Source organism: Balaenoptera borealis (genome assembly GCF_965194805.1).
Source record: "Balaenoptera borealis genome assembly, chromosome: 17".
Lineage (NCBI taxonomy): Eukaryota > Metazoa > Chordata > Mammalia > Artiodactyla > Balaenopteridae > Balaenoptera > Balaenoptera borealis.
Genome location: NC_138876.1, coordinates 70,837,720 through 70,854,171, shown reverse-complemented (window position 1 = coordinate 70,854,171; position 16,452 = coordinate 70,837,720). Strand labels below are relative to the sequence as shown.

Genomic DNA, 16,452 nt, shown 5'->3' with positions numbered 1-16,452 from the left:
CTATTTATTGATTTTTAAATCTTAGGTATTTACTGAATTCCTACTATGGAAGATGATGATTTAGTTTTCATAAGTATTACTCCAACCCCTACGACTCTTCCCTTCCTCCATCCTGTCAACAGAGTCATACTTAATAAGATTAATATCCATTGACCATATTACTAAGATCACTTAAGTATTATTCAGAGCTAAACCACATAATGCACAATGGTTGCTTCTTATTTTCCCTAGAGTTAAAAATTGGTTGGTTATTTATTTGCTTAGTTTTCTATGTATTTATCACCAATTCAGCCTGAGGCAACCTGGGCTAGTAGATGTTTTCCTAGGACATTCCTTCACTTCAAATTCCCTTCAGATTCTTTCTGGGAATTTCCTTAACCTTTCTTCTGTTTCCTAGATCCCATGTCTTCCCTTTTCCTATTTTCCTCTCCTGTTTAGGTGGAACACATTTTCCAAGAACTGCCTAAAAAACGTATGTGGGACATAAATTTTTTTGAAACCTTGCATTTTTAAAATGTTTCATACCTCCATAATTGCCTGAAAAATTGACTGAGTATATAATTCTAGATTGAGAATACTTTTAACTCAAAAATTTGAAGACATTATTCTACTGTCTTCCAGATTGAAAAGTCTGATAATTCTGATTCCATTTTGATTTCTGATTCTTTGTATTATGATCCTCTTTTCCTCTGTAGAAGCCTTTAGGAACTCTTTACTCCCGGTGTTCTAAAAACTTTTAAGGATAGAGCTGGGTGTGGGTTAGTTTTCATCCACTGTGCTGGCATTTGGGAGACTGTTTCAATCTGGAAACTCATGTCCTTTGGTTCTGGAGACTTTTTCTAATATTAAAATTAACTATTGAATTATAATTTACATATAACAAAATACATTTATTTAAATGACCAAACCATGTACATCCATACAATGACCACCATAATCAAGAAGGAACATTTTTGGGCTTCCCTGGTGGCGCAGTGGTTAAGAATCCACCTGCTAATGCAGGGGACACGGATTCGAGCCCTGGCCTGGGAAGATCCCACATGCCGCGGAGCAACTAAGCCCATGCACCACAACTACTGAGCCTGCCCTCTAGAGCCCGTGAGCCACAACTACTGAGCCCCCGTGCCACAACTACTGAAGCCCGTGTGCCTAGAGCCCATGCTCTGCAACAAGAGAAGCCACGACAATGGGAAGTCCGCGCACTGCAACGAAGAGTAGCCCCCACTTGCCGCAACTAGAGAAAGCCCACGCACAGCAACGAAGACCCAACACAGCCAAAAATAAAAACAAATAAATAAATTAAAAAAAAAAAAAGAACATTTTCAGCATCCCAAAAGATTCACTATGGCCCTTTCCAGTCAGCCTCTTACCATTCCCATCAGGCAGCCATTGATCTGCTGCTACTATATACATTTGTTTTCACTTTTCAAGAGTTTCATATAAATGGGGTCATACTGCATGTACTCTTTTTTTTGTCTGGCTTATTTCACTCAGTATAATTGGTTTTTTATCCATGTTGTCATGTGCATCAGTAGTTTATTCTTTTTATTGCTGAGTGATATCCCATTGTATGGAACACAGTTTGTTTCTCCATTCCCATTTGAGGAAGATTTGGTTGTTTCCAAAATTACAAATAAAGGTACTATAAATATTTGCATACAGGTATTTGTGTGAACATAGGTTTTCATTTCACTTGGGTGAATACCTAAGAATGGGATTGCTGAGTCATATGGTAAGTGCATTTTTAACTTTATAAGAAACTGTTAAACTGTTTTCCAAAAAGGTTGTACCATTTTACATTTTCCTCAGCAGCGAATGAGGGTTCCAGTTGCTCCACATCCTCATCCAAAATTGATACTGCCAGTCTCTTTATTTTTAGCCATTCTAGTGTGTCTGTAGTGGTATCACATCTTTGTTTTAATTTGTATTTCCCTGATGAATAATGATACTGAGCATCTTTTTTTTGTTTATTGACCATTAGTATATGCACTTTTGTAAGTTTTTGTTGAAATCTTTAGCCCATTTTTAATGTATTGCTTGTCTTCTTACTATAGAGTTGTAAGAGTTTTTAAAAATATATTTTGGATAAAAATTGTTTGTCAGGTACATGATAGCTAATATTTTCTCTCTATGGTTCACTGTTTCATTAATAATGTCTTTCAAAAAGCAAGTTTTAAATATTGATGAAGTCCAGTTTATCAATTTTTTATAGGTCATGTTTTTTGTGTTCTTTTAAAGAACTCAAATGTATGTTTTTTTTCTAGAACTTTTATTTTTTAGCGGTTAAATTTGGATATGATATATTTTGAGTAAGTTTTTGTATATGGTATGAAGGGTGAAGGCTCACTATTTGGATGTCCAGTTGTTCCACCAGCATTTGTTGAAAGGATTATCCTTCCCTCATTGAATTATCTTAGAACCTCTGTAAAAAAAAAATCAGTTGAACATAGGTATAGATTTATTTATAAAGTCTTTAATTTGTTTCCTTGATCTCTGTATCCATCCTATGCCAGTACCACACTGTCTTGATTATTACAATGTTAAAGTCATAAAATCAGGTAGCATTAATTCTTTCTACCAATATTGTTTTGGTATTTTAGGTCCTTTGCATTATCATGTAAATTTTAGAATCAGCTTGTCAATTAAAAAAAAATCTGCTGGGATTTTGACTGGGATTATGTTGAATGTATACATTAATTTGGAAAGAATTAGCAACTTAATAATATAGAGTCTTCCAATCCATGAAAATGTTATTTCTCTTCATTTATTTAGGTCTTCTTTAATTTCTCCCAATATTTTATAGTTTTTATTCTATAGCTCTTGCATGTATTTTCTTAAATTTATTCCTGAGTATTTAATCTTTCTTGACATAAATTGTAAATGGTATTTTTAAAAAATATCACTTTCCAGTTGTTCATTGCTAGTATGTGAGAATTGATTTTTTGCATATTGACCTTGTATCCTATGACATTATTAAATTTATAAGTTCTAATAGCTTTTTATAGATTTGTGATTTTAAATATATACCCAATCATGTAGTCTGCAGATAAAGATAGTTTTACTTCTTCCATTCCAAACTGAGTGTTGTTTCATTTTCTTGACTTATTGCACTGGCTAAGCCTTCTATAAAGCAGAGTAAACATCCTTGCTTTACTCCCTGTCTTGAGGGGGAAAGAATCCAGTCTTTAATCATCAAGTATGATATTTTTGTTGATTTTACATGAATGCCAATTATCAGGTTAAGTTCCCTTCTATTTATAATTTGTTGAACTTTTATTTTTTATTAAATTTTATTTATTTATTTATTTATGGCTGTGTTGGGTCTTCGTTTCTGTGCGAGGGCTTTCTCCAGTTGTGGCAAGTGGGGGCCACTCTTCATCGCGGTGCGCGGGCCTCTCACTATCGTGGCCTCTCTTGTTGCAGAGCACAGGCTCCAGACGCGCAGGCTCAGCAATTGTGGCTCACGGGCCCAGTTGCTCCGCAGCATGTGGGATCCTCCCAGACCAGGGCTCGAACCCGTGTCCCCTGCATTGGCAGGCAGACTCTCAACCACTGCGCCACCAGGGAAGCCCCTGTTGAACTTTTAAAAATGCATTTTGTGCATCTATTGAGATGATCATAGAATATTTCTCCTTTAATTTTTTTGGTGCATCACATTGATTTTTTAAAATATTTATTTATTTATTTGGTTGCACCAGGTCTTAGTTGAGGCAGGTGGGCTCCTTAGTTGCAGCATGTGGACTCCTTAGTTATGGCAGGTGGGCTCCTTAGTTGTGGCATGCAAACTCTTAGTTGCGGCATGCATGTGGATCTAGTTCCCTGACCAGGGATCGAACCCAGGCTCACTGCATTGGGAGCGCAAAGTCTTATCCACTGTGCCACCAGGGAAGCCCCCATCATGTTGAGTTTTTGAATGTCAAACCAATCTTTGATTTCTGGGATAAATCTCACTTGGTCATCATGGATAATCTTTTTATATATTGCTGGACTTTTTTAAAAACTTAATTAATTTATTTTTGGCTGTGTTGGGTCTTTGTTGCTGCGCACGGGCTTTCTCTAGTTGCGGCGAGTGGGGGCTACTCTTCACTGTGGTGTGTGGGCTTCTCATTGCTGTGGCTTCTCTTGTTGCAGAGCACGGGCTCCCGGTGCGCGGGCTTCAGTAGTTGTGGCACGCAGGCTCAGTAGTCATGGCTCGTGGGCTCAGTGGTTGTGGCTCGTGGGCTCTAGAGCTCAGGCTCAGTAGTTGTGGCGCACGGGCTTAGTTGCTCCGTGGCATGTGGGATCTTCCCAGACCAGGGCTCGAAACTGTGTCCCCTGCATTGGCAGGTGGATTCTTAACCACTGCGCCACCAGGGAAGTCCTATATTGCTGGATTTTATTTGATAATATTTTGGTAGGGACTTGTGAATCTATGTTCATGAGGGATATTGTTTTTATTTATTTTACTCATTGTAGTTTTCTTGTAATAGTGTTGGGGATAGGATGATGCTAGCCTGATAACAGGAGTTGAGAAGTATTCCCTGCTTATCTATTTTTCTGAAGTAGTTTTCGTAGTTTTGATATAGTTTCTTTTTTAAGTGTATGATAGAATACATCAATGGAGCCATCTGGGCTTGGAGTTTTCTTTGTGGCAATGTTTTTATTTATAAATATGATTTATTTAATAGATTTACTTAATAGACACAGAGCTGTGATTTTTGAACCACAGCCTCTCTGGTTCAACTTCTTCACAAATTAAACCTGTCCCCTCTAACTTTGTTTTTAAGGTGTTTTAGCCTTTTAATTTTCCCTTCTCTTGTCCTTTAGTTTATATACTGAAATTTCAGGTATGGGAAAGTATTTCATGAAAAGCCTGAAATTTCTCAATCCATAACATGGAAATAAGTTTCTAACAGGTATGTGGGGCTTTGTTTGCAAGAAAAAACAATGCAAATACCTGTTAAATACTCTATTCTGAAATATGCAAAAAACACAGTTGACCAGACCTAATCTCACTATTGCCAAATTCAGTGCATTTCTGTTAACCTCTTACCTGCCCTCATGTCAGCCACTCAACAGCATTCAAGTCAAGTGGCCATTCCCTCTTCCTTAAACCTCCTTTTTCTCTTGTCTTCTCCGACATCATTGACTCCTACTAGTGCCTTCTCATCTAAATGGTCTCTAAATATTGGAATGGCCTCATTTATTCTTTTTTTTTTTTTTAAATCCACACAAATACAGTCTATTTATTTTCAACAATAATGACAGTGTGATTTAATGGGGAGGGGAAATATTGTTAATAAACAATGTTGGGACAATTAGATATCTATATATTAAAAAAAACTCTGTAAACTTTAAACCCTAGTTTATACTACGCACAAAAATTTATTCAGGATGTGTACACATTTGAACATACAAGGTTAAATGATAGGGTTTCTAGAAGAAAACATTGGAGAATATCTTCTTGACCAGTAAGCAAAATTCGTTTAAAGGACATTAAAAAGCACTACCCCTAAGAGAGAAAAAATTGATAAATTGGACTTTATGAAAGTGAAAAACATTTGCTCTTCAGAAGACACTCTTCAGAAAGTTCAAAGGCAAACTGCAAGCTTGGTGAAAATATCTGCAAAAACACTTTTAAACATTTTCAGAACTCTAATGAAAAACTGATGAACTCATAAAAGTGCTAACAAAAGATCAAGATGAAAAAAAAAAATTTAATTACATGGGACTGAGTGAACTGATGAGGATGAGTATAATTTTTGTGACTTTCTGTCTGAATTAAAAAAAAAAAAAATCCAACAAGGACTCAGAGGCAAAGAATATACAAATCAATTTTCACTGCAAAGTAAAGGAGCTGTTACAGTGGAGGATTACTGGACTGAATGCCAATATTATGACATAGTATGAGTGTGTTTCATGTTTGGTAATTGCAATCATTGTTGCTTTTGTTGTGGTCATCCATGTACAATGCTTGGTGTCAGTCTATTTATCTCTTGTAAAAATAAAATACAGTGTGTGTGTGTGAAAAAAAAAAAAAACAGACCCTCCCAAAGAAACATATATGAAACGCTAATAACACATTAAAAAAAAAGCTTACATCATCAGTAATTGGATAAGCATACATTAAAACCACAAAGAGACACCACCTTACACACACTTAGATGGTTAAAATTAGAAGTCTAACAATATTGGAGAGGATGTAGAACATCTGGCACTTGGTGGTAAAATGATATATCACTTTGAAAGCTATTAGGCAATTTATTATAGGGTTATATATTCAACTACGTTATATCCCAGCTAATCCATTACTAGGTTTTTACCCAAGAGGAATGACAATATGCTGTATAAGAATGTGTATGGTGGCTTTGTTTGTGATAGGCAAAAACTGGAGACAACTCAAATATCCATCAACAGGAGAATGTATAAGCACACCATGGTATAGCCATGGAATAATACTCAACAATAAAACATAAACTACTCATATATGCAACACCATGGATGAATCTTAAAAACATGTGAGTGAAAGAAACCTAACACATATGACTCCATTTACATAATGTTCTAGAACAGACAATGGAAATCAGAACGATGGTTGCCTCTGGGGTCTGGAGAGTTGACTGAAAGAGGCATGAGGGAACTTTCTGGGGGTGGAGGAGATGTTAAATACTTTTTTGATTTGAGTAGTGACTATGTAGGTTTACACATTTGTCAAAATTTGTCAAACTGTATACTTAAAATTTATGCATTTTATTACATGTAAATTATACCTCAATTAAAAACAGAGTATGGGAGAAAAAATTAAATAAAATTGCTTCTCCCTGTCTCCTCTGACTGCCTTTACTTTCAGAGATAACCACCATTAACCACATACATCATATTATTTAGTTCTGTTATAGCACTTCTCCAATTTGTTACATATGTATGCATGTGTATGTATAAGTATATGTATATATAAAATTGTTTAGTTTCCATTTAAATGTGTGGGTTCAGTGCTCATTATAGGTCTTTTTTTCTTTTTTTTTTTACCACAACTTCTCATTCATTCTTGTATGGCTAGATTTTGTCATCAAATTTTTTCTTCTAGGGGATTACTGGGTGCTGTATTTCCTGAGTTCTTGTGAATCCGTGAATGCCTGTCTGACACCTTTACACTTTTTTTTTTTAACATCTTTATTGGAGCACAATTGCTCTACAACGGCGTGTCAGCCCCTGCTATACAACAAAGTGAATCAGCCACACATATACACACATCCCCATATCTCCTCCCTCCCACGCCTTCCCCCCACCCTCCCCACCCCACCCTTCTAGGTGGGCACAGAGCACCGAGCTGATCTCCCTGTGCCATGTGGCTGCCTCCCACCAGCCATCCATTCTACACTTGGCAGTGTATACATGTCCATGCCACCCCCCAACGTCGTCCCAGCCCACCCCGCCCCCTCCCCATGTCCTCAAGTCCACTCCCCATGTCTGCATCTCCATTCCTGACACCTTTACACCTGAACAACATTTTGTTGGGCCTGCAATTTTTGGATCACACTTTTTTCCTTCAGAAACTCACATATGCTTTCCCTTCTTTCCCTGTATTTTAATGTTGCTATAAAGAAACATGAGGCTAGCCTTATTTATCAGCCTTTTAAGTAAATATTTTTTGTTTCCTCTTTTCAGATGCCTAAGGTTTCTCTCAATTTTTTTTTTTTTTTTTAATATTCAGTAATTTACCAGGGTTGATCTTGGTAGTGTTCATTCTGTCTCAAATTTCCTACAACATGGTCTACTTGGAATGTGCTTTTAATTATGGAGATTTAGTTCTTCCTTCATTTAAAGGAAAGTTTTTTTTCCTATTTTATCTTTCATTTTTTTTATACCACTTGTTATATCTCTACTTCAGGGATACCAGTTATCCTTTGTTTAGTGTCATCATCGGAAGATATCTATTATCTTGCAATTATTTTAATGCATTTATCCTAAGTACCCAGGTGCCAGCTCTCTGCCTGTCTCCCATATTGTGAGCCCTAGGGCCTCTGATAGGAGGCCTTGCAGACCATCCAGAATGATCGGATCCTGCCCAGGCATCACCATATCTGCAGCGGGACCTCTGCCCCATGCCCCTGGGAACCAGCCCAAGCTCTAACACCAGCTTTTCAGCAGCAATGGCCTCACCATGGGCTTGGCCAGGTTTTCCTTTGTCCCTCAGCCCTTCATTTCAGCTCCCGTTTCCTATAGGTTCTGTTCTCTTTCATGCCAACTCAGATCTCAGAAAAGGATCTGGGATTGACCACCAAGCCCCCTTCTCCTAAGTTGCCCTTCTAATTTTTTAGGTCCCAAACTCTTCCCTGTGTTTGCAGACCTCAGACCAAGCTGTGGGGAGTTGAGGGGTTTTCCCACTGACTGCCCCCATGTGTTGGGTGGTCAAACTTACTCATCTTGCCAACTCCTTGCAGCCTATTGGTCTCACATCTCCAGTCTCAACCCCTATGGCCCTGATTCCTGGGAAGCACCTGTTCTTTTCATCCAAGGGGGGGACCTTCAGGAGTGCTGCTCCGTTCCCTACCTGCCCACTCACTTCCCTACCTGCCTACTCTGAAGGGCACCTGGTTCCTCATTCATCAGGGTTTCTCCTCTCAGGCGGTTGGTGCTCTGCAGAAGCCTCATTTATTCTTTATCTTTGTCTGTCACCCAGTCCTATGACTCTTAAGTATCATTTAAATGCTGTTGACTCCCAAACTTTACAATCTTGCTTTTCCTTTGAACTCCAGATGCCTACTTTACACGTGCATTTCAATATCAAATCGGCATCTCTATAGAAGGAATTCTTTTATTCCTTCCCTTGTATCCCCCAACTTGTAAAGGCTACCATACCACTGTCTCCTTAGTTCCTCACACAAAAACCTTGATTCTTCTTTTCTTTATTCTTACACATCCTACTAATCAGCAGATTCCATGAGTTCAACCTAAATATACCTTCAATCCATCCACTCCTTTTTATCTCCAAGCAGCCATCTTCTCTTACTTAATCTTTGCAGTAGTCTCCCAACTGACCTTTTTGCTGTCATTCTTGTAACCCATTCTTCACATAGCTGATAGGGAAATCTTTAAAAAATATAATCTTTTCGGTGACTTTCTATTGCACTTAGAATATAGTCTACTTCATGACCATGGCCTAAAAGGACCTTTATTCTAAGTGCAGTGACTTTCTGTTGCACTTAGAATATAGTCAACTTCATGACCATGGCCCCTATACCTTCCTTTCTAATCTCACGTTAACTTGGCCTGAGAGAATCATTGTAGGCAAAATAGCTTGGTTTTAATGTCATTCAGAAAAACTTCCTTTGGGAGTATTTATAGGCTAGCATTTTTGTCCTGTTAAACTCTCCTTTTCTATTCAGAGTTTAAAGCATAATAGAATAAGACTTTAAAAGTAATGACAATAACTGCATTGAATCTTGGTAATTATGATAATTAACAACTAACCAGATCTTTCAAGATATATTCATATATTCACCACTCATTACTGAACATTTGCCAAGCATTGTGCTTAGAACCTGGCCTTCAAAAACATTTAGGGAAAATACTTATCTTGCAGATTTGGGAGGCTGGATTTCTCCACCATTCTCTCCCCAGGAAAGGTGAGCTGCTGTCTTTAGCCACTCTGTTTCCATTTCCCATGGGGTGAATGTTGAACACTGTGCACATCCCAGGTCCTCTCTACTTAATCAAATACCTAAACTCCAGGCTCTGTCACTTTGAATAGGACCACATATATAGTATACAGTATCTTATATAAGACTACCCATCTATCACAGTATGGATACAAATACTGTGAAATCATAGGAAAATTAAATAATTTTGATGAATACAAAATGCCCAATGAAAAAGCGTAGAAGAGCAGTCTAAAATTTAAAATATTTTGAATGCAGAATTGATCCCATGAACTTCTTAATTCCTTCATGTTGTAAGTTGAAATGACTAATTGAGTCATGCTTCCTTATTTCTTTTTATTTGAAATATCTACCATGATTGTTCAATGGCATTTTGAATATTTTGGGGAATTCATTTGTAGTAGAATAATATTTCTTTTCATAATTATCTACTGCTTACAGTAGTTACGAGATGAGCCAGGTAATAGTCCTGAATTTGGAAACAAGACCAGGGGTAACTTTTTTAGGGTCAGAGGATAGCTGTCTGAAAGTGGTTTTGAAATAAGAGCTCTGTTTATGGGAGAAAGAAGCCTATTCTTCCTTCTATGGTCCTATGTAAAGAAATTATATCACAGGGCTTCCCTGATGGCGCAGTGGTTAAGAATCTGCCTGCCAAAGCAGGGGACCCAGGTTCGAGCCCTGGTCCAGGAAGATCCCACGTGCCACGGAGCAACTAAGCCTGTGCGCCGCAACTACTGAGCCCGCATGCCACAATTACTGAAGCCTGTGCACCTAGAGCCCATGCTCTGCAACAAGAGAAGCCACCACAATGAGAAGCCTGCACACCACAATGAAGAGTAGCCCCCGCTCGCTGCAACTAGAGAAGAGCCCATACGCAGCAACGAAGACCCAACACAGCCAATAATAAATAAATAAATAAATTTATTAAAAAAAAAAAAAAGAAATTATATCATAGCCCACCCCATTGTCAAACCAGAAACTGTGAGGTTTTGGCAATGGTTAAGCTCACAGATGACTGTTTCCAGGAAGCCTTCCCTAGCCCCAGGCTAAGTTAGTGATACCACAATACTTATGAAAACAGAATCACATTGTAATCTTATCACTTGTTGACTATGGGTTTTTTTTTTAATCCCTGGGACTCTACTCTTTCTTCCTCTGTTCTTTCAATACATGGAGTAGTATAGTACCCGGCAAATGTGTAGGTGCCCAATACATGTTTGAATGAATGAGTAATTGAATGAATATGGCATGATATGGCATAACATGACATGAATATAGCTAGTGCAAATTAGAATAAATTAAAGATCCAGGTGTTCCCCAAAGAGGAGCAGCCGGGAGAGAGTTCAGGTCTAATCACAGTTACTAGAAACTCATTCGTTGGGAGATCAGAGTTAAGGGGCAAGAAATCTAGTCTCCAGAGGGAAACATTTGATAGAAAAATAATATAGAGTGGAAAAAGTATATACTTCCTTCTCAGAGAAACATTTTTCTGTTGGTGAGGGATGGAGGCATTGGGGTATGGAAGAGAAAACCAGGTAAGACAGCAGAATTATGCAAATAAATGCATTAAGAAGTAAAGATTCATAAACTAGTTTTAGGACAAATTCAGAATAGTTTAAAAAGTAATACATTTTATAGTTATTTAGCAAAATAAGTATTTTTCAATCACAATTTCATGTAAATATTAAAAAATTTTTCCTTTACCTTACCTTCACATGCAGAAGTTGGTTGTCAACTGCTATGAGCTGATTAAGATTCTCCAGTATTTCTAAGTCTCTTATGTCATCAATATTATTATTGCTGATATTCAATATAGAGAGGGATTTCTGTAAGAAAGGTAACTAAATTAGGGTTAATAAATAGTCTAATTAAATACTATATATAGAAACAAGAAATCCTAATCTGTGAAAAATTAAAAATTTATCAGTTCAGGCTGTTTTGCTCTTTAGGCAAGAAAATAAAAATCCTTGGAGATTATGTCATATCTTTTTTCAGATGGAATTTTTAGAACTATAGTAATTGTAATGTAACTTACTATTTTTGTCTAAAGTTCCTTTGTAAGTCCAATTTTTCTCTTCCAAGATATAAGAGAAATTTATAGAAAGAAGCCAAGAAAGAAGCAAAGAGAGAAAAAAGATGTCCCAATAAGCAAATGATAACACAATATAGAAAAAATGGTTATTTCAGTTCAAGCAAATTATCATTTTGTGTTAAATATCACTAAGATTAGGGAGAAATAATTTTTTGTTTGTTTGTTTGTTTTGGGTTTTTTTTGGCCACATTGTGTGGCTTGTGGGATCTTAGTTCCCAACCAGGGCTCGAACCCGCACGCCATGCATTGGAAGCGTGGAGTCTAACCACTGGACCGCCAGGGAAGTCCCTGGGAGAAATAGTTTTTATCTTTATTTTTCTAAATAGGAAACATGACCAAGAATTGAAAGAATATCTGATTTTTATTTTTATCTCTATCTCTCCATATAGTTTTCTCTTGGTAATCCATATGTTCAGAAACCAGTTAAAATAATAATTATCTAATTAACAAGAAGTTCAACATCAGCCGTTAATGAGGACATAAATATACATTAGAGCAACACTAAATCAGAGCCATCTTAAAATCTAAGGCCCGGGATTCTCTACCAATATGGAGACTACCCACCCAGGTGTCCACACATAGCTAACCTTTAGAGAAGATACTTCCTGATACTTTTTAAGACCTGATGTACAGCTTAAAAAGTATACCTTATATTTAGAATTTCAGAATCTGCTTGAATCTGCAAAAATGAGCAAGCAAAAAAACGTTTTCGGTAATAATCTGTAATAAAACTATTCATCTCCACAGTGGCGTGAGTCTGCTTGGTTCAGCTGAGGTTGAGCTGAGACACAGTTGTTTCTATGGGATAGTAGGGAGGGTAGGACAGAAATCAGATCACTCCTTTCTTTTTCAATTTATAGCACTACCCCTCAATTGTTATAAATTTCGTTAAAAAAACCTTCTGTTGCCCTCTGTTTTTGGGCCCTCTAAAGTAAAACCAACGAAATCTGTTCCATTTACATTCCTTGCCCCAGAATTGAAAGTAGCATATCCTATCAAATCTCATTTTGAGGATCAGTAAAAGCCTCCACGGCACCCTCTGGCTCCCTGCTTCTCAACTCATTGTGAAACATCTATGTGATTTGACCGGTTGTCAGGTGACAGCTGGAACCTCATATCTGTGCTCTCAGTTCTACCTGCTTTGGATGAGGCAGAGCTGTACGTAATGCAACCTACAATCAAATCAGGATCCAGGGAAAAAATGACTTATCATTATAATGATTCTCTAGGTTGTTTAAATTTTTCCAAATAACTGTGCTTTCCTCTTTCCTTAGGCTTTTTTCCTAAAATTTTAAGTTTTGAGTCATCATGCTCACACCAAGGTCAAAATAGGAATGAGTTAACATCTGTATTAGAACTTCATACTTTATATAACCTTTTCTCATCCTTCTTTTGATCCTTCCAGTTACCCTAGGGGCAGGAATTATTATTCCCATTTTATAGCTGCTGAGTCTCTGAGAAATTATGTAGGAAAAATTAGTTTTAGTTCTCAAATTCTCAACTGGCCATATAAACATGCAGAGTATTACAATGTCCAGATGTACCTTCCTTTTTTCATTATAAGTATTGATCACTATATTCTTTGTCAGAATACTCAAATGTGGGGCTTCCCTGGTGGCACAGTGGTTAAGAATCTGCCTGCCAATGCAGGGGACGCGGGTTCGAGCCCTGGTCTGGGAAGATCCCACATGCCACGGAGCAACTGGGCCCGTGAGCCACAATTGCTGAGCCTGCGCGTCTGGAGCCTGTGCTCCGCAACAAGAGAGGCCGCGATGGTGAGAGGCCTGCGCACCGCGATGAAGAGTGGTCCCCACTTGCCGCAACTAGAGAAAGCCCTCGCACAGAAACAAAGACTCAACACAGTCATAAATAAATAAATAAAAGAACGTGAATTTCTTAAAAAAAAAAAAATCCTGCTCCCCCACTGCAGACCAGTTGAAATCAGATCACTGGGGTAGGAAAAAAAAAAAAAAAAAAAAAAAAAGAATACTCAAATGTGGCCTTACTGCCAGAGAATGAAGAGTTCTTGGATCAAACAGGAGCTTTTCTCCAAGGGGAAGCCTCTGACTCTCAACATGAAGCTCTCTTAGTCCTTCTAAGCCTTCCAAGCCTTCTATGACAGCAATGTAGTTGCCTCCCAGATATCTGCAAAATATAAACCATTTTTTAAAATTTATTTTTTTATACAGCAGGTTCTTATTAGTCATCCATTTTATACACATCAGTGTATACATGTCAATCCCAATCTCCCAGTTCATCACACCACCACCACCAACCCCCGTAAACCATTTTAAAATAGACATTCTGAGAGCATCATGGTCTAGAAGTGATAAAAACATAATAACAAAATCATGGAGCTATGTGAAAATTATACGGTTGACCATTGAACATTGTTGGGGGTGTGTGGTTAGGGGCGCTGACCTCCCTGCAGTGGAAAATCTGCATATAACTTATAGTGGGCACTCTGTATCTCTGGTTACTTTGCATTTGCAGATTCCACCAACCATGGATCATGGCTCGTGTAGTCCTGTATTATTTACTATTGAAAAAAATCCATGTGTAAGTGGATCTGCACAGTTCAAACCTATGTTGGTCAAGGGTCAACTGTACGTGCAGAATGTTCTCTTTATATTGAATCAATGAAAAGTTTATTTATTTGATTCTTACACTTAATTAAGGCTGAGAAATGTTTATTTTTTTAAAGTGAGAGAAATAGTCCTGTCTACCAGTGCTCCTGTTGTGTTGAAGTGCATAAGAATCACCTGGGTCATAGGTTTAAAAATGAAGATTTCTGAGCTTAACCTCCAGAGATTCTGATTTGGTTACCTAGGTTGGAACCCAGCAATCTGCATTTTTTAATTGACATATAGTTGATTTACAACATTGTGTTAGTTTCAGGTGTACAGCAAAGTGATTCAGTTATATATATATTTTTCAGATTATTTTTCCATTATGGGTTATTATAAGATATTGAATATAATTCCCTGTGTTATATAGTAAAGCCTTGTTGCTGATCTGTTTTGTATAGCAATCTGAAGTTTTAATAAGCATCTTCCACCCCACTTATTTTCCCCATTCTGAGGCACTTGGCCTGCTTTTTGAGAAGTACTGATCGTTCCTCCAATCTGGGGAAATTGGATCCACTGGACCTCATTGTTTAAAATCATCATAGGCAGTAAATGCCTTTTACAATCACATCTATATCAACGTTACCAGCTCTATGACCCTGCCCTTTTGAGATGTGTGATTCTAAAAGGCACAGAACTCATTTGGGTTTCATGGAAACTTTTTTCACCAGTTGAGCCTAAATAAGCAGGTTTCAGGTATCCCTATAAGCCCTTAAGACAACTCACCCTCTTTCAAAAGAAGTTATCAGGGTTAATAAAACACAAATTGTCAAGTATTACATGTATAACTATTTATTTAATACTAATAATACTGCAAAAGAATAAAAATGAGGCAGATAAAGGAAATGCCTGCATGCAAAAATATTACTGTAATGATGACAATTACATTACTTAGAAATAAAAGCACTTACAGTTTTTCCAGTTTCTTTAATGACCCGAGGTTCTCTATACATGAAATACAATTGTTTTGTAGGTATAAGTGGGTCAGATTTGTGGCATAATTCAGGTTAGTGATTTGACTAATACAGTTATCATACAAATATAAAACACTAAGATTTTTGCAAAGAGAGAGGTCTTCCTAAAAGAAAAATAAAAACAGGTGATACTTAATTTCTCCTGAAAACTTGTGTTTTTAAGAAAGTTTTTCACTTAATCATTCTACACATTTCATTAAGGTTAATATAAAAGAACAGAATTCCTCTGTTCTTAACACAGTCAAAACGAGATTAGAATGATTATAAAATTAGTTCTAGGTTTTAGTACTCTGTAACCTTATCAATAAAATTGTGTTTGTTAAGAAAGATTTTCCTAGGGCAAGCAGTTTTCCTTGGAAGCAATTAGGCTCCTCTGGAAGTTGAAGCATCTAACAAATTATTGCTTCAACATTATGAATCAGGGCTTAATCTTTCTGTAGAATTGGAAATAAACTGTTGTGGTTTATAATACTGAAAAACCACTGGAAGTCACCTAGATATTCAAGAACAATGGATTAATAAAGAAACTATGATAATGCTATTGAAGGGAATACTGTATAACCATTAATTATCCTTTAATTTCTTTAGTAATATCTTGTAGATCTCATAACAAAATGAAAACAGTATATTCAACATGACCCATTATTGTAAAATTATATGAATACATGCCTAGAAAAAAGACTGAAAGGACATCACCTAAATGTTAACATTGGTTTTCTATGCATGGAAGGATTTCAAGTCAATTTCTTTCTTTTTATATTTATTTTATATGTATTTATATGTGTTTTATAAATGAACACCACTTACTTTTGAGGTAAGAAAATAAAGGTATTTTAAAAAGTCTGTCATTTCTTGTGTGGTGGTAGAGTTAGTCTAGAGTAAGTAGGCAAGAGGTAAAGTGAAATTCTGCTCAAAAATATCTCAGCTTTCATTAAGTCAACAAGATCTTTTAAAATACAGCCACATCTTAGGAACCGGTTGAATTATTTAAACCAGTTTGCTTTCGTCCTAACAGAGGTCCTCCACACTGAAGGAGTACTGATTGTGAGGGGCCAAAAGTACATTAAATGGAAGCTCTCCGGAGAAAGCTGTCTGTGATGGTATGATGAGGCAGAGTT

At 37.0% G+C, this 16,452-nt stretch overlaps 2 protein-coding genes across 8 annotated transcripts in view; one reads left to right on the top strand and one right to left on the bottom strand.

Annotated features, from left to right (window-relative positions):
• Positions 1 to 16,452, top strand: part of CSPP1 (centrosome and spindle pole associated protein 1) — a 204,042-nt gene that overhangs the window by 24,325 nt on the left and 163,265 nt on the right. The gene's annotated exons all lie outside the window — the stretch shown is intronic.
• PPP1R42 (protein phosphatase 1 regulatory subunit 42) overlaps positions 1 to 16,452 on the bottom strand; it is a 66,377-nt gene that overhangs the window by 24,082 nt on the left and 25,843 nt on the right. For 5 of the 7 annotated variants that reach the window (XM_082363551.1, XM_082363552.1, XM_082363553.1 and 2 more), the window contains 3 exons: positions 15,272 to 15,438; positions 13,740 to 13,878; positions 11,351 to 11,482 (listed from right to left, as the gene is read on the bottom strand). In XM_082363551.1, the coding sequence (XP_082219677.1) occupies positions 11,351 to 11,482; positions 13,740 to 13,878; positions 15,272 to 15,438 (438 nt within the window). Of the gene's footprint in view, positions 1 to 11,350; positions 11,483 to 13,739; positions 15,439 to 16,452 lie in introns of all 7 variants that reach the window. The other 2 variants (XM_082363554.1, XM_082363555.1) reach the window with 2 other exon arrangements.